Raw genomic sequence first — 16,758 nt, 5'->3', positions numbered from 1 at the left:
TCCCTTCTGGGCTTCAGTTTCTTTTGGAAGTTCTTCTCCTTACACAGCAGCCAGATTTTCTATAAATGCAAAGAAACCTTGGAAGAGCAGAAACTTGGGGCCTATTCTTTCTACTTTTCTCCCTACCCTTGGGAGCTGCTGTCGGAGATCACCCTACTACTTACTTTTTACCGCCTTGTGACTTCTCTGCCTGGGCTCATTCAGCCAAACCATGGCTGTCAGAAAACCATGGCTTGGGCCTGTCTCATGCTGTCCCAGCGCCTCAGTACTTTACCAGGCTTTCCCTCCTCATCTTGAAACCTTTTGCATACGAAATTAAACACCTTTTTTTCTTACCTTTATCTGGTAAGATTTTTCTCAGCCTCCTGTCAGCAAACTTTCAGACACAGTGTATTTGCAGATATCCCCCTGCTCTCCTGGTTTGTGCACTGGGTGAATTAAAGGGAAAAATGCAAATTATTCTTCCATGCCTGGCTGTGCTCTAGATGTTGGTAATGTGAAGATGTGCTGAGCAAGGCTGTCGCCTGGTAGAGGATGGGGCAAGGTCTGAATCTTTGGAGTAGAAGATGGAAAAGACCCACCATATGCCTCCTGTGTGGTGCAGTGCAATGAGGAACTGCCACCTAATTCTGAAGGAAAAGGAACACAAACACCCCTACATGTAGGATTTTTCACCTGGATTTCTCTCCAGCTTTTGGTTCTGCTTTAAAAAGAGCATGAGCAAAACCGCTTTTGAAGCAGGTGGTGATGCTGACAGGCCCAGATTCAGACAGCTTACATTTAGCGTAAACTGTTGAATTCAGTCTTCCCTTTCAGTCAGCACGCTGAAGGCTAGAAGCAGCCAATTGAGAAGACTGGAGGCGAAGCTCATAGGGACATCAGGCCAGGTGGGAAGGGAGTTTCTAAGATGAACATCAGCAGAAGTGCTTTGTAAATTTTACTTTAACATTAAGTTATTTTCACCTCCCTGAAAACTGTTAATTTAGGCAAAGCTCCAAGCGGTATTTTCACTGGATATGGTGTTTCAGCGTGATGAATGGGCTGAATTTAAGTGTATTTTTACCCCATTATCCTCAGGAACTTGGGCACAGACAAATGACCCAGAAGGCCAGCTAAGTTAGGGTTGCATAGCTGAAAAAGAACATCTTGCTTTAGTCTCAAAAGATCATCTCAAAGAGACTGTTCACTTTGGGAACACAAAAATATGGCATGCTAGAGCTACCTCCAAAGCCCTTGCAAGGGTAGGATGGGACATAAGAAAATTGATCACAGGCAAAACAATGTCACCTGTTGGAAAGAGTTGGAGTGCAAGGAGAGAACATAGTTGTGCTGTTGTAGAGGGGTCTGGGACTGCCATCTTCCAGAGAAACAGAGGGCTCACGGCTGCTGCAAGCTGGCCCTGGTGGCAGAAGTGCAAAGGAAGTAGCTTGGATTTCCTAAGGACATTTTCAATTCTTGCTGCCCACATTAGCTCCAAACTGTGCCCTAGATCCTGCAGATTGGGACAAATCTCACTGGAAATAGTATCTGTAGGAGTACGGTCAGGGGAACTCGGTATGAAAGAAAGAAAAACTGTCCCACTGGGATGGGAGAATGCGAGAGGTGGTGGTGTCCTGAGGACATGCAGAGTCTGTCATCAGAAAAATGTGCAGCTGTGTTATCACATCGCTTTCCCAGGGTATTATTTCATTTTGCTGGTAGGGAAAGATAAGGCTGGCTCAGCCAAACCAGCAGGCTTGCATATGCTTTTCCATGTGAGCCCTGCAGTGGATCAAAGAAAGCGAGGAGGCAGCTTGGTTTCACAAGCCAGATGAACTGGTACCTGCCTACAGAATCAGCATCTTCTTTTCTGCCCAGGCTAGCAGGACACCTTCAGTAGTACTGTTCACCATGCCCAGGAAATCATGAAGCAAGAGATATATGGTTTCCGTTTACCTTCCGTTACTGCTATCTAACTGACCTCGGGTACTGAAACAAGGGCAAGGAATTACCCTAGTGGGCAGGTCCCAGAATGACTGTTTTCCTCTCCATTATGCCCTGCTGTAAACTGCACTTAGTAATTCTTCTATTAAGCTTATTAGTTGTGTTTCTATTACATCTCTAGGCAGTCTATGGGCTAGTTACATGATCTTTTAACATTTCAGGGCTTATTTCCAACATAGGAGCTTCCTTAGGGTTCTGAGCAAGGAAGGGTCTCCCAAGGGAAGGTTTTGGTCTTAGGACAGCAGCTTTGCCTACAGTTGCCTACATTTAGGTGCCTGTCATGTAAGATGCCCAAGGATCCATGAAAAAAGGACTGGCAGACTTTGTTGCAGGATCTATTGGGGACTGACAGCCTTCTGGAGCAGCAGCAGAAGCAGAAGGTTAGCTGGGACATCCTGCAGCCCTTGAAACAACATAAAGAATTCTGTGTTTAGGCAGTTAAGTACTGTTTTTAAAGTCCTTATGTTCAAGGAGCTGCCCTTTTCCCCCACAGAAGCACCCAGAGACTATCAGTGACATTGATAACCAAAGTATAGCTTGACCCTCAGTTCTACAGTTTAACATGGTGTTAATTACAGCATTAATTTTGGCTTGAAAACAACCAGTTTCCTAATGCAAGAAGAAATGCTTTCATTCTGGGGACTTCACCATATGCACCCTCAGTAAGTTCGCAGATGACACTAAACTGGGCGGGCGTGTTGATCTGCTTGAGGGTAGGTTGGCTCTGCAGAGGGATCTGGACAGGCTGGACCAATGGGCTGAGACCAATGGTATGAGGTTCAACAAGGTCAAGTGCCGGGTCCTGCACTTGGGTCACAACAACCCCATGCAGCGCTACAGGATTGGGGCAGAGTGGCTCGAAAGCAGCCCGGCAGAAAAGGACCTGGAGGTGTTGGTTGACAGCCGGCTGAATATGAGCCAGCAGTGTGCCCAGGTGGCCAAGAAGGCCAACAGCCTAGCTTGTATCAGGAATAGTGTGGTGAGCCGGACTAGGGAAGTGATCATCCCCCTGTACTCGGCACTGGTGAGGCCCCACCTCGAGTACTGCGTTCAGTGTTGGGCCCCTCACTACAAGAGGGACATTGAGGTGTTGGAGCGTGTCCAGAGAAGGGCTACAAAGCTGGTGAGGGGTCTGGAGGACAAACCTTATGAAGAACGACTGAGGGAGCTGGGGTTGTTTAGCCTGGAGAAGAGGAGGCTGAGGGGAGACCTTATCACCCTCTACAACTACCTGAAAGGAGGTTGTAGAGAGATGGGGGCTGACCTCTTCTCCCTGGTGACAAGTGATAGGACGAGAGGAAACGGGTTCAAGTTACATCAGGGGAGGTTTAGATTGGATATTAGGAAACACTTTTTCACTGAAAGGGTTATTAAACACTGGAATAGGCTGCCCAGGGAGGTGGTGGATTCACCGTCCCTGGAGGTGTTTAAAAAAAGGGTAGATGGGGCACTTAGGGACATGGTTTAGAAGTGGCTTTTGTCAGGGTAGGCTAAAGGTTGGACTTGATGATCTTAAAGGTCCCTTCCAACCTCAGCGATTCTATGATTCTATGATTCTATATTTTTCATATTCAGCAGAAAAGGTGAATTCTTTTTTTAATTGCACTTGGCCTTAAAAATAAAACCCCCTACATCTCCAAAGTGCACTCTAGAATATCCTTGATGCATTAGAAAGTGAGCAAACCCCTCCAAAAGCTCATTTTAACCTGGTCTGCAGCTGGCACCTTGGAATTAAAAGCATCAGGTCTGCATCCTCATCGGGGTTGAAGAATATAAGGTATAAAGCAGTGAGAACATGTCCCATCATGTCCAACTGGCGTGTTCTTGTGCTGAGACACCACACGGTTCCAACACTTTTAAGTGAAACTGTTCAATAAGCAGCCAAAGCTGTTTTGTTGGGTTGTCTTCCGTTGTGGTAGAGCAGCTCTTTTTACCTTTCATCTAAAGGAGGTCCACCACTGATATAAGCAGGAGCGTGTCAGCTACAAGCGCAATTTCTGTGGAAAAATAAATGTTGGTGGGGATTCTCACCCACTGCAAGCAAGTGGCCAGAGAGAGTGGGGAGGGTGAAGTTTTCAGGATTAAAGGATCACGTGGTGGGCGCAGGGGTAGCTGATGGCATAATTTGGACTAGATGGATGAAGGAAGCCCTGGGGAGCTTAGGGAGGTGCCCGAGGTGCCACAAACTCAAAGGCAAGGCTTCAGGGCTTTCTTCTCTGGTTCTTGTATGGCCCACAAGCTTGTTGCTGGGATCCCGGTAGTATTTATTAATAGCAATCGGATAGCTCTGTATTTCCGGGTATTGTTCCCACAGGCATGTCTGCACAGTTGCACAAACCAGGTCTTCTACAATCGGAGGAGGTGCACGCCTGCGCGAAGGCTTTGCTGGTTTAGGTGCCCTGCAGCAGGAGCAGGAAGGAAATGAGTCATTTAACCTTTTTGCTTTGGCTGTACCAGGCTTGCAGAACTGATGAGGAGGCACCAAGAAATAATAAAATACTTCCTCAACGGGCAACGTTTATGGTTCTTTCTGCACCCTGATATCGCCTTAGTGTTTTCTTTTCAAAAATCCAAGTAACACCACCTACCAAAGATATGTGGCTGATTTGATTCAATCAGGAGTATAACTGCGTAATTTTGGAAGCAGCTGTTGCACTTTTATATATAAACTTAAGTTCTACTTTGCACTTAAAGCAAAGGTTCATTATTCCCTTTGCAATAAAGATATAGCCCGTGATCTCAGACTTACAACACTACCTCTCTGAAGGGTATTTACTCTGTCTATTTTGAGATACTTCAGCATCTTAATTTGGTCCTCTTCATTCTTTTCAAAGGCTTCCCTCTCTTCAGTGACAGTTTATTGAACTGTGGTAACTTTCATCTTATGCAGTGAAACTAGATAGTTAAAGAAGCTAAATTAGAGGTTATGAATACTCCTTTTGAATACATTTGCTGAGATTTTATGAGTTCATCCTTTTATTCATTTAGGAAACATGTTAATCTAAAAATTAATCTAGTAATAAATTGTCACCTTGTCTGATCTTTTCTTTTTTTTTGGTCCTAAACGATTTCATTATGTGGCTTTCTCTTCATCTCATGTCTGGCTTTTCAAAGAACATGGATGATTATAAATTAACACCAAAAATGCTGTCCATTCATTAGGACTCTGGGAGACACAGGAATTCCTTGCATACTTTCGGCACAAACATCTTCCGCGGAGACGTTAGCAATTCAAGAACATTTTTGTACTCTGCATGAATTGTTCAGATGGGGGTGGAGGGAAGCCTGATGTCACTGAGCTTGTGTGAATTGTAGTTTTAACTCTTTGGGATCAGAAATAAAAATGCCTCACTTGTAACATCACCGATTACCTGTGTTGTACACTCTGGAATCACAAGATCATCATGTGCGGTTTAAACTTGTGGGGCAATGTTATACGTAATAAGGTTTTCGAAAATGTAGGTGTAATTCAGACTTTCCATAGTTTCTGTGCATTTAAAATTCATGTGAATTGGCTACACTGAAAAAAGCTGCAATTAGGTAATGATATGAACAATTGCATCTAATTATTGTGATTATCCCAGTTATCGAGAATTAAGCTGACAGATGAAGCATATTAAAAGGACCCATTATGACATTAATCATCAGCCCTCCTCCATACTTAACTTGTATATCCCAGTGCTATTGGCTGTAAAGAGGCAACGGTGCAAGAAAGAAGAGATGGGTGTCAAGCATTCCTGATAGCAGATGACTTGGCCTAATGACTGTGGTCTCTTAAGGTTAGAAATGTGCTTGCTAACCTGGATGTTAGTGGTCGTGAGGGTCAGTATCTCAGTGCCGTTGTAATCTGGGATATATCAGAAGGAGCCATGAATGGATAAAAGTGGCAGGACCTTGGGACCAGTCTCCCACTGTTCTTCTTTCCTAACAGTGATAATCACTCCAAGTAATGTTTTCATAGCATAAAGTCTAGTACGTTACTATGTTCCCCAATTAGGTTATTGTTTCTCATTCATGCAACATTAACTTCGTATTAATGGTTAGATTTACTAAATCATTCACACAATTATAAACTGTATGAGGTTGTCCAGTACCGTGTGGCTGATCTGTGCTGTTCACTGATGCACCGAACTGGGAAGTTGATGAGAAGTATGCATGACATTTTCTTTGAGCTTCTCATTCACTGTTAGAAGATGAGCTTTTCACAGCTTTAAAAGAAGTCTCTGGGGTCATCCCTCCCCCCAAAAAATCTTGCCAATAAGTCTTTAAGACTAAATGTACTTTTCTGTATAGCTCTCCAGTAAAGACATTTTCATTATCCCAGAATCAGAATATGTAAAGTCAAGGAATTCAACATTAGAGGGCCCACTTAAACCTGAATTTGTTAAAGCATAGAAATGCACACAAATGACTCTCAAACACTCAGAAATCTATACTATAGTGACAGAAATTAGATAAACCAATATGAAATAAAACTTTCAACACAAATCAAAATTAGTCCAAAGACAAAATTAGTGAGATGTCTAAATCATACTGTTGGATGGGGGTCAAATTATTTAAGTATCTCCTTTATACTGAAATTCCCAGAGTTATAATGAGCTTTTTGGAATAACTAGAGAAATGTAGGTCTTTTATTGCCAAATCTTATGCATAATCGTGCTTTTTCCTCTATTTTCGTATAATTTTTCAGTCTGAAAACAATTTGGGACTTGTGCTGGTAACTCTTTAAGTCTTTATGTGCAACCAATACAGTAATAGATGACTCTTTTGATTGTTTTATTGCTTTATTTGGTGGCTAGAGCTGCTCTTGATTACTTACACTAAGTGGAGGGAAAACCCGTCCAAATACTTAATATGTACAGTCAGGTAGGCGTATTTCTGGCTTAGTAAGTCAAATTTATCTTCTGCTCAAGCAGAAATACCTCATTAATTTTAATGGGACTTCTACGGGATTATGCCAGCAGCAGGTTTAGCTTTACATATCCCAGCATCTGTTGCTTCTTTTTCCTGTGGCCATGTACTTCTCTCCTGAATGGGAGTAACTTGCGATAAATGGTTTAAATGCAGATGTATACATCAACATCATTCAGGCTGAAGATATTTTGGCACAGCTGTCTGTGGTGATAAACAAGGCATTTGGCTGCCCTACCCGTTCTCTGAACTTTATGATACTGTGTTGTGTTAATTCCATTCCAGCCTAGTTTATAAACTTCAGTGAGTTACTGTGTCCAGTGAGTCATCCACAAACACAATAATCTCACTGTTCTTGCAGAGTCATAAATCCCACTCCTCAGCTTTTTCCAATTTATATCCTAAGGGAACCCAACTTCCTGAGGTGCTGAGCTCTGCCAGCTCCTGACAAGCCGTGAAGCTGCTCTTCCCCACACTGCAACGTGTTTCTTGCACGTGAAGGACCAGCAGCTGCCAGAAAGCTGTCAGTGTTGGGAAAATGCACCAATAGATAAATGTTGGGTGGAGCACACTCAGTGGTAGGATCAGTCCTTTGAATCCCAGATCTTACACAGGCACGGAGTACAACCTGTTGTCAACAAGAACTATGTCCACCTAATGAAAGACAATAGGGATAACAAAAGAGTAATGATACCTTTACAAAAGGATTGTTCAGTCTGGAGAAGAGAAGGCTCCGGGGAGACCTTATAGTGGCCTTCCAGTACCTGAAGGGGGCCTACAAGAAAGCTGGGGAGGGGCTGTTTGCAAGGGCATGTAGCGATAGGATGAGGGGCAATGGTTTTAAACTAGAGGAGGGTAGGTTTACACTAGACATTAGGAAGAAGTTCTTTACAATGAGGGTGGTGAGACACTGGAACAGGTTGCCCAGAGAGGTGGTGGAGGCCCCATCCCTGGAGACATTCAAGGCCAGGCTTGATGGTGCTCTGAGCAACCTGATCTAGTTGAAGATGTCCCTGCTCACTGCAGGGGGTTGGACTAGATGAGCCTTAAAGGTCCCTTCCAACCCAACACATTCGATGATTCTATGATTCTATGAAAAGGTGAGTCATCAGGGTGACTGGATCTGGCCTTCCAAATTGATATATAGACTATTTAATAAGAGCGATGAGCAGATCCCAAAATGTAAAAGGCATTTACATTGTGAGAGACCAGATGATCTGAGGATGGTAAGACACCCTATCTAAAATAGTAAATGGACTGGGAAAAGACATGAAAAAGCAGATCAGTGAACAGCCAGACCATAGCAGAATTATCTGAAAAATTCCAGTCCCGCTTCTGCATTCACATGAAGTCTATTTAATACGACATTTTCTTTTGTGCTGGTTTCAGTAGTTCTCCTGCTGACAAAAAAACCCCAAACACGTGGCTACCAAAGCTCCCTGCTGGCCATGTAACCCCCAAATGCTACTTACACTCCTGCTGTGTCACAGTGGCAGAAATCCCGAGTCCTTTTCGCAAAGCAAACAAAGCACCTTGCTGTTATCTTTGGGAGAGGCGGTTGGGAACATTTCTGTGTGATGAGGAGGGTGTGTGTGAGAGTCTGAAGGGCAGAGGAAGCCAGGAGGCATCTTCTCCACAGAAAATACTTGGTGATCAGGTGGTGTAGCATTCCTCTGAGATGAAAAGTTACTCCTTCCACTGTGTACAATTAAACCAACACTTGAATCATGCTGGCGGAGTGGAGACAGGTAAACTGCTTTGCTTTGGGTTTGCTGTGATCTATGGTTCGCCGTTGAATTGCAACCTGTGAACGTTTTTGGCTTTGAACCCTGTGAAGGCTCTTTGCTGCCTGGGCTGGGCAGTGCATGCACAAACAAAGGAGGAGAATGCAAAGGGGTGTAGGTGTGCGAGAAAAGGGAGCTCTCCTTGACTTTGTGCAACTCCAGTTCAGCTGATGATTTTGGCAAGCTGTGTAGACATGTGTTGGAGGGTGGGCTGCAGAGAGAGGCAGGCTCCTCACCCAGCCTGGCCAACATTTGTCTCCTTTCAAGCTCACTTATATGGCTAGAGAGCAAGTGGGTTAATGAAGGTGTGTCCTGGCTTTAGGACTTGTCCTTTGGTAAAATACCACAGCGCTTACCTTACACTCTTTAGAAAGTGTCAGCTTTGCTTTGGGAAGGCCGTGCCCATCCTACAGCCTGTCTCCAGCCCTAGAAATGCCCTGACTCTGCTTCTTGATGGGCTCAGAAAATGATGGTATGAACAAGGAAAAAGCAGGGTGCCCAAAGCAGGTTTTGGAGTTTTCTGTTCATTTGAAATGGAATTACCTTTGTCCGATGGTGTGTGCTTTGGTGATTGAGTCTCTTTGTCTGGAAGGTGATTTGGTGCAACGAACAAGCCTGTCTTAAATAGCTGCAGCAAAGAGCTGAGTGTGGGTCAGTTCTTCCCATCTTTGCTGTGAGGTCTTTGAGCCCAAGTCTGGGCTGTGGCTGAGCCAAATTAAAGAGGTTGAGGAGCAAAATGGGCTTTGTGAGGTCTTTGTGCCTCCTTTAATCAGGATCTGGGGGTTCCAGCATTGTCACGCTGTCACTGGCATAAGCCTGAAGCTCTGGACTGAGAAAAGGCCTTTTGTGATAGTCCAGAAAGATGATGCATGTATTGCAATATGTCCTCTCCTCCCCTCTCCACCTCCCAGGAGCCTCATCTCCCCACCCCAAGAGCAACTCGGGAGCAGCAACTCCTTAGCTTCTGCTGCCGCAGGTGTGTTTGTGCAGCAAATCCATATGCTCATAATCCAGAGAGAATCCCCAAGGAGGATCTCACAGCACCTCTGTCTTCTTCCTGTTCAGAGACTCCTGCTCCTGCCTGCACCCCTCTCCAGTGTGAGTGAGAAATCAAGAGTCCTGGTCCCTCCTCCAGCCCTGACAACCCTCTCCTGTGGCTGAGGGGAGGGCTGGGAGCAGGATGGAGGAGCTGTGCTTTCCCTTCCTCCTGGGTGCCAGAGCCACAAGGGGCCCTTGGAGGGGAAAGACTGAGGAGAAAGGGACAAAAAAATAACAGGTTGCTTATTTCTTGGGTGATTGCCACGTCTAGGTTTCTTTCCACACCTGAGAAAATTTTGCGAAGTAGACTTTGGGTCTTTTCCTGTCCTTCCCCTCCTGCACTGGCATTTCTAAATATTCCCTTTAATGCATTATTCTGCATATGGGACCCATCCTGTAGCTCCTACCCATGCAAACAAGGAGAACAAACCCTGTGCATCAAACACTGCCTGCTTCTCTCTTTGATTTACGTGCCCTTATCCTATCATTTCTATTTCTATTGGTATTCTACTTTTTCACCCCAACCTTGCCTTTCTTTTGGGAAGGTAGTGAGGAGGAGCTTAGGTCCAGGTACAGCCATGGGAAGTCAGGATCCTGACTCCAAGGAACACCGGATAGGTGGAGAGACACATGTCTGAGACGCCACAGGGAATTCCTCACATTCCTCTTCAGCCTGCAGGATGATTTGGGGATTAAAATCCATGACAATAAAGGCAGGGAAATAAAGCGGCTTCCTAAGAGCCATTAAATATAATAACCGGCAGCGTGCGGAAAGCTGGGAGACACCAAGCTGGGCTCAGCGGTGAAGTCACTGCTTGTGGGTGGTGCCCACAGGAGTTGAGAGGGAATAAATACAGCCCTCCTTGTAATCTCTAATGTATTCGTGGAATTCAGGAGAGCAGGTTTTTCTGTTAGGTTTTGTCTTCATTGCTAAAAAGGTGTGTTCCTCCTGTGAAACAATCAGTGCATGTTAACTTGCCTGCTATAAAATCCTGGAGGAGGCAATTTTATCAAGGAATAAATAGAGCTAAGTCAGCATGGGCAGAGAGTATGCAATCATCTTGCTCAGTTACCTTGCAATAAAATGAAAGATTTTACCATTCTGTTGTTATCTCACTATAAAAGTTAGTTTTTAAAGCAGAGAAGACAAACCTGGGGTCCTTAAAAAAGGTATTGAAATGCCATCTTACGTATGCCAGGACTGATGTGCCCAGAATAAATTGTATGTATTTAACTTTGACCCTTAGCAACAGTATTGTTGCTGTAAGTACAGGCAACATGCACAAAGAAGTGCTGTTTAATTTTAATCATACTGAACTCTCCCCTTCAAATCCTGGTTTGATCTCAAAGATCAAGAACCACAAAACTGGTTGTGAGCAAGTTGGTGGATAGAGCTTAGCAGCTGTATTCAGGACAGGGAAGAAGCAGTCAGAAATTCAGACAGCTTTTAAAAAATAAGCAAAGATACAGCAGCAGTCAGCTGCAGCCTATCTTAGCTACACGTTTTGTTATAGAATTAATTGCTCTCTTAAGGCTTCCAGATGAACGCCGACTTTTTGCAGTTCTGTCACCCGTTTTAAACTTGCCACTCAGCTGTGCTGCTGGTTTAACCAGGCAGAGGGCAATCCCACTTTGCACCTTGCACCTTCTAGATCTGCCAAAATCCAAACCAGAGAAGGAATAAAATAGATGCTGTGATCCAAAATGGGGATCAGAGATTTGATTTGTATGACATTCTTAAACTTCTATATTATTTTCAGGATATCATTTGTTAGTAGGATTTCTGCAGCTCACAGGAGCCCAGTAGCTCCTCACATCACTTTGGTTTCATTGTTATTCTGGACATATATTGGTTTCAGCAATGCAAAGGGAAGGAATTCAAGTGCGTATGGTATGCATGTAGAAATATAGCGAAAAGGACGGTTGCCTTCCGAAAGAGGGCTCTGATGAGACCTGTGCTGTGTGATCTCGGCTTCTGGATGTTTGCTGCAGGGTATTAATGGCTCTGATAGTGACTGTACTTTCTGATGACTGCAAGGAATGCAAGGCTGTCTGGAAATGCCGGGCTTGCTCTGAGCACACGTACAACGTGAAGCCCATCAGGGATTTAGGAATGGTGATGACTTAGCTTAAGGTGGCAGAAAAGTGCCACAGTGCTCAGAGCAGCCCAAATGGTGATGCTTCTGGACACATACAGAAGCAGAGAGACTAAGCGTAATGGGGAAAAGTGAAAATTTGGGCAAGGTTTTGTTAATTGGGAATGGTGACAGGCACCATTACTGCTACCACTTCTTCTACCATCATGGAGAAGGCAGCATGGCAAGAAGGAAGCACAAGAAGATACAGTGGGCTGTCGTGAAGGGGAAATGCTGGGGATCATCTTCAGATCTCAAGGGATGATGGCAGAGAAACTGAGTCTCGCTCGGTGACGGTGCTCTGTCCACCAGCCAGTGCAATCACAGTGGTGTTCGCTGCGGTGCAGGGGAGTGACGGTCATGTCTTGGTGCTCTGTGAAGCGGTTGTTTCCAGAATATGGTCCTCATTGTTTCTGGGATGAACGTAGCTCTCTTAGATCTCCCCCCTTTGCCACAGAGGGCGTAGGGATACCGGCTGGTTCGTCCCTAAGTGAGGGGCTTGTGTTAGGCAATGTGAGGACGCAATGGGGTGTGATATACACAAGAGCAAAGGAGTTACTATCATGCTGTTTCCCGTCACCACTTTCAAGCTGCCCTTCTCTACTTTTCCTCCCTTGTGAAAACCACAATGTTCTCATCACCTCAGCTTTACTGGAGTTTCCAGTCTGCCTGACTCATCTGCCAGCCTCTTGTACACTCCCTCCAGTGCTCTTCCCTGTCAGTTGAAAGGGCGACAGGTTTTGGGGATGTCCTCCAGAAATGCCCCCGCCTTGAGGTTTTAAGGCTGTACAAGGAACCTCTTGGGTGCCTCCAGCTGCTGTCGTGCCAGCAACTGACCTTGCTGCCAAACAGTCTGCCCCTGTCTGCGTCAATGTCTCATTGCCTGCGGGTTTGCAGAAGGGGCGCTTCTTCCTGGGTCCTTCAGAAAGCGCGAGCCCCCCGCCATGCCATGCTGGTGGCCGTGAGGTAGAAGGGTGGGATTTTGAGAAATGATGAGATGAAATCTCTGCTCTTTATTTTCTCCACTTGTTTGGTTTTGTTAGTTTTGTACTTGCACAGAGGAGTTTTGCTATATTAGGGCAGTTCTTCTTGGGTGGTGACAGCAGCCTGGTATTTGTGGACTGTAAAACTGAGAGCAACATCTGGGCTCTAAAAGGAGCAGCCCAGTTCTTGGCGGGGAGGGACAAACAGTCCTAGCCCTGAGGTATTTTTCATGATGTGCCTCCCAGATCTGTCACCATCAGAGAGGGACTTTTCGCTTCTGTTGGTGAAGCTGCTGGGTTTACAGCTGCTGAGGAGCGAGAGCTTTGAATCTGCCAACAGTTCCATCAATTGTTTGCATCAAGATAACCTAAATAACCAGAAACAGAAATAAATAACAGCAAAACCGTAACTGAAAACCTCCCACAAACATTCAAGTAGAGGGAAACTTTACCTTCTCACATCGGATTCCCTTTCTTTCCCACTCCCTATTTGCCAGCATTGTCTTTCTACCCTTAAAAAATATCTAATTCAAGAGTAGGGGACAGAGTGGAAGAAATAAGTTCCACTCAGGAAAAGCCTCAGGACAGTGCATTTTTTTCTGCTTTCTGTCTCGCTGTCTCAAAAGCAAAGCTTGTAACTTTTCTCCTGCTTTCAGCTCATGCCTCTGTGAGCGTTTGTGGTTACAGCTTCTATTTCTACATTGGCAATTTCTGACCTGTTGTTTGTTTTTTTTCCCTGTGAAAAGAAATATGCCCCTCCCAGTATCTAAAAGCCCTTGAGACCTACACTCCGATCCCTGGCTACTGTTTAAGGCCCTTTCCTTGATTTGAGGACCACGGAGGACAGATTTGCAGCACTCGATGTCTTCTGGAAGCCTTGCCGGAAAGGAGAGGAGCGTGAAAATGTGCCAGCAACAGGAAAAGAGGCATCGTTGTCAAGCTGCAGCGGTAGCAAAAGCAGGAGGCTGGGCCAGCGGTGAAGACGCCAGATTTCAGCGGGGAGGAGCCAGGGCCAGCGCGGCGCTGGAGCTCGGGCGCTTGGCCTCAGTCGACGCGCTGGGCAGGCACTGGCGTGCGGATGCGGGAGAGAAATAAATGAGGAGTCATAGCGAAGAGGCATTTCTAGCCAAGGGGAAGGAGCAGGCCTCGCCGAAGGGAGCTGACGTTGGGGATTACTGGAGCAGAAAGCAGGGGGAGCCTCACGGGTCTGGCTTCCACGCCGGGGCCAGCGCTAACATCTGGGCACAGCTGTTTCCCGGAGCCCTTTCTGCTGCTGCGCGTCGGCTTGTTTTGCAGCAATGGAATCGAATGGCACTTTCCTCGCTTGCAACAGTAAGTCAGTAGAAATGTCCTTGCATTTCAGCTCTTATCTTGTCCAAAAGCTTTATTTTTCTTCCTCTCTTCTCCCTCCTCCTTTGCCTGCCCATTCTGTCATTTGGAAGTAATGCAGCATTTACTCCGTGTTACAGAGATGACAGATTTTTCTCTGTTGATAGGTTTAGCTGTGTTGGTAGGAAGGGTGTGTTGGCTGGATAGATTTCTGCAAGTCCAGAAAAGTTGATCCAAATCTCCTCCCCTTTATGGTGAAACTGAGAGTGGGACGGATGCTCAACTGAGTAAACTCTCTGGGCTCTGGTGAAGACAGCAGGGCTAGGATAAATCACCTCAGCTCAGGGTCTGTCCCCAAGATGCTATAAATGTTAAGTGCAAATTAAGTAATGTTTCTAAAAAAGAAGAAATCCTCTCTGCCATTCCAGCAAGTGAGATTTAAGAAAATTCAATTGGTACTGAGGCTGGGAGGCTTGTCTGATAGACAGGGTAATGAAGTAGCCCTTATTCTCTGGTCTGACTTTAATATATTGATTTGTTACCTCTTCATTGTATTTTACTTACTCTGATGAGCAGAAACAACTCAGGACTGTGATAGCTACAGACTGAAATGGGATATTGTGATCCCAGAGAAATGGGAAAAGTTGTTTTTTTTTCATGAGACAGATGCTTTCTTACTGTAGATGAGCTATTAAAAAAAACCCAACTAATAAAGCAATAAGTTATTGACCATAAACATAATCAGTTTAGCATTACCAGCAGAAATGTGAAAAGATTCCCCCAGGCTCAAGAAATCTTCCCTCTTTTTTTTTCCCCAGATGCTAGAAATCTGACAGGAAGGTGAAACAGAGGTTAATGTTACACTTTTTGTAGCTATCCCATTCATTGTACAACCACTGGGGAAAGAAAGCTAAGGAATACATCTGGAACTATTAAAATATTTCCTATTCTGGGCTGTGGGTCATTTTTCAGTGTATATTATTTAGTCCTCTGGGGTTAGGAATCAAGAAGAATTCAGTGGCTGCTTGTTAATCTATTTTCTTCTTGCAGGCAGAAAAATACACAAGTGTTGAATGAGCCCAGCTTTTAAAAAAGTATTTACTGAAATTCCTTAACACATAACACACAGAAGTGCCAAAGTCATTCTGAATGCCAGACTACTTACGACAAGCAAAGTTGCTCACATGTTGGTTTGTTAGCAGGATCAGACATGTGATATGTAGTTTGTCAGAAATTTCTCAGATACTATGGTTTAGAGATATGTTTTGTCTATGGCTGTATGTTGAAACTCAGTTTCTTTCTTTGGTTTACACTCGTTTTTTCCAACATAGATAGAACAGCTGTATTTACTGTCAGAATTAACCACAGGCACATGGTTTAGTCTCAGTAAAATATCTGACTATGGGTAGGAGACACCTGAGATAGATACCTTCTGGTAGCAGAAGCTGGTATTAGTATAGATGAGAGTTTCTGAAAAGTTTGTAGAGTTTTGTTTACTCTGCATTTGGATGGAGATCTGAGTTCGGGGAAGAAAACGGAGCATGCTCCCTTGTTTGCAGAGACAGAGTAGCTGCTGTGATTTAGTGATCTGTGCCTTTTATTTTGAATGTCTTTGATTCAGCTGGATGAGCTTCTTGTTGCTTATTTTGTAAAGAATCATCTACATTTAGTACGTAATGAATGTGCTAGACTTGGTGGGCTATTAATAATCTTTCTCTTGCCTCATTAAGTTGGTTTGTTTCTGAACTGGGAGCCCTTGTGCTTGCACACATTATAGAATAGCTAATTTGTACTATGCCTTATTCTTACGCACTGACTTTTTCATCCAAGACACTGTGTACATTGTGTAGGGAATGCCACAGCCCCGCTACGGGAATGCCCTCTGCCACAGCCCAGCGTGAGAATCCACAGGGAAGGGTTAGTAAAATCATACAAAACAGGACATTTCCCTGTTTATTCTGTCAGTCACTCCCAAGAATTTACTTCTTCTAGATTTAAATTTCCAAATGAATCATCTCCACCTGCCCTTCTCAGCTGGTAGGACTGAGGAGGCTCCTTCTGGGCTCCAGCCTCCAAGGGTGGAGATAATATTACCTGGGATCAGCTTGGATCTGCTCTGAAGCAGCCGGTGACTTTGATCTCCTTTCCTACAAACAAAATATTCCCAGCACATCCCACTTAATGCAGGTTGTGTCTCATGCGTTACATGAGCGTTTTTTGAGCCATAGCATTTCTAGTAGTGCAGGAGAATTTGCAATTCTGGCACTTTGCAGTGCGTTAAGCATGCAACTTGTCCCTTTTTCAGACAGCACAAGTAAAATTCATTTGGAGTCTTTTTTTATTTTGACACAAAAGCTGCCAAACTTCCAATTTGAGCAATGTCTTTAGTAAAACTAAAGCCTGCGGTTGGTTTTGAGATTGTTGCTGGTGTGCAAAGCCCCAACATCACACCCAAAAGCACGTTGAGTCAGGGCAAGAGGATCCTCGGGGAAAAATAGAATTTAAGGAGGAAATGAAAGAGGAGGAAGAAGGAAATGTAGCCGCTTGGAAAACTGCTGTAGGTAGCAGAAATGAAAGGATACAGCCAACTAGAGG

General features: G+C 44.6%; 1 protein-coding gene across 1 annotated transcript in view; it reads left to right on the top strand.

The window, feature by feature from the left end:
* The first annotated feature begins 13,842 nt into the window (after positions 1-13,842).
* The window catches only part of PLCD1 (phospholipase C delta 1), a 58,065-nt gene continuing 55,149 nt past the window's right edge, over positions 13,843-16,758 (top strand). The window contains exon 1 of the mRNA XM_074574010.1: positions 13,843-14,166. Within this exon, the coding sequence (XP_074430111.1) occupies positions 14,133-14,166 (34 nt within the window). The 5' untranslated portion in view covers positions 13,843-14,132. The remainder of the gene's footprint in view (positions 14,167-16,758) is intronic.

This window comes from Larus michahellis, chromosome 2 (assembly GCF_964199755.1).
Source record: "Larus michahellis chromosome 2, bLarMic1.1, whole genome shotgun sequence".
Classification (NCBI taxonomy): Eukaryota; Metazoa; Chordata; class Aves; order Charadriiformes; family Laridae; genus Larus; species Larus michahellis.
The sequence above is the reverse complement of the archived record's forward strand: the minus strand, read 5'-3'. Positions and strand labels throughout refer to the sequence as shown.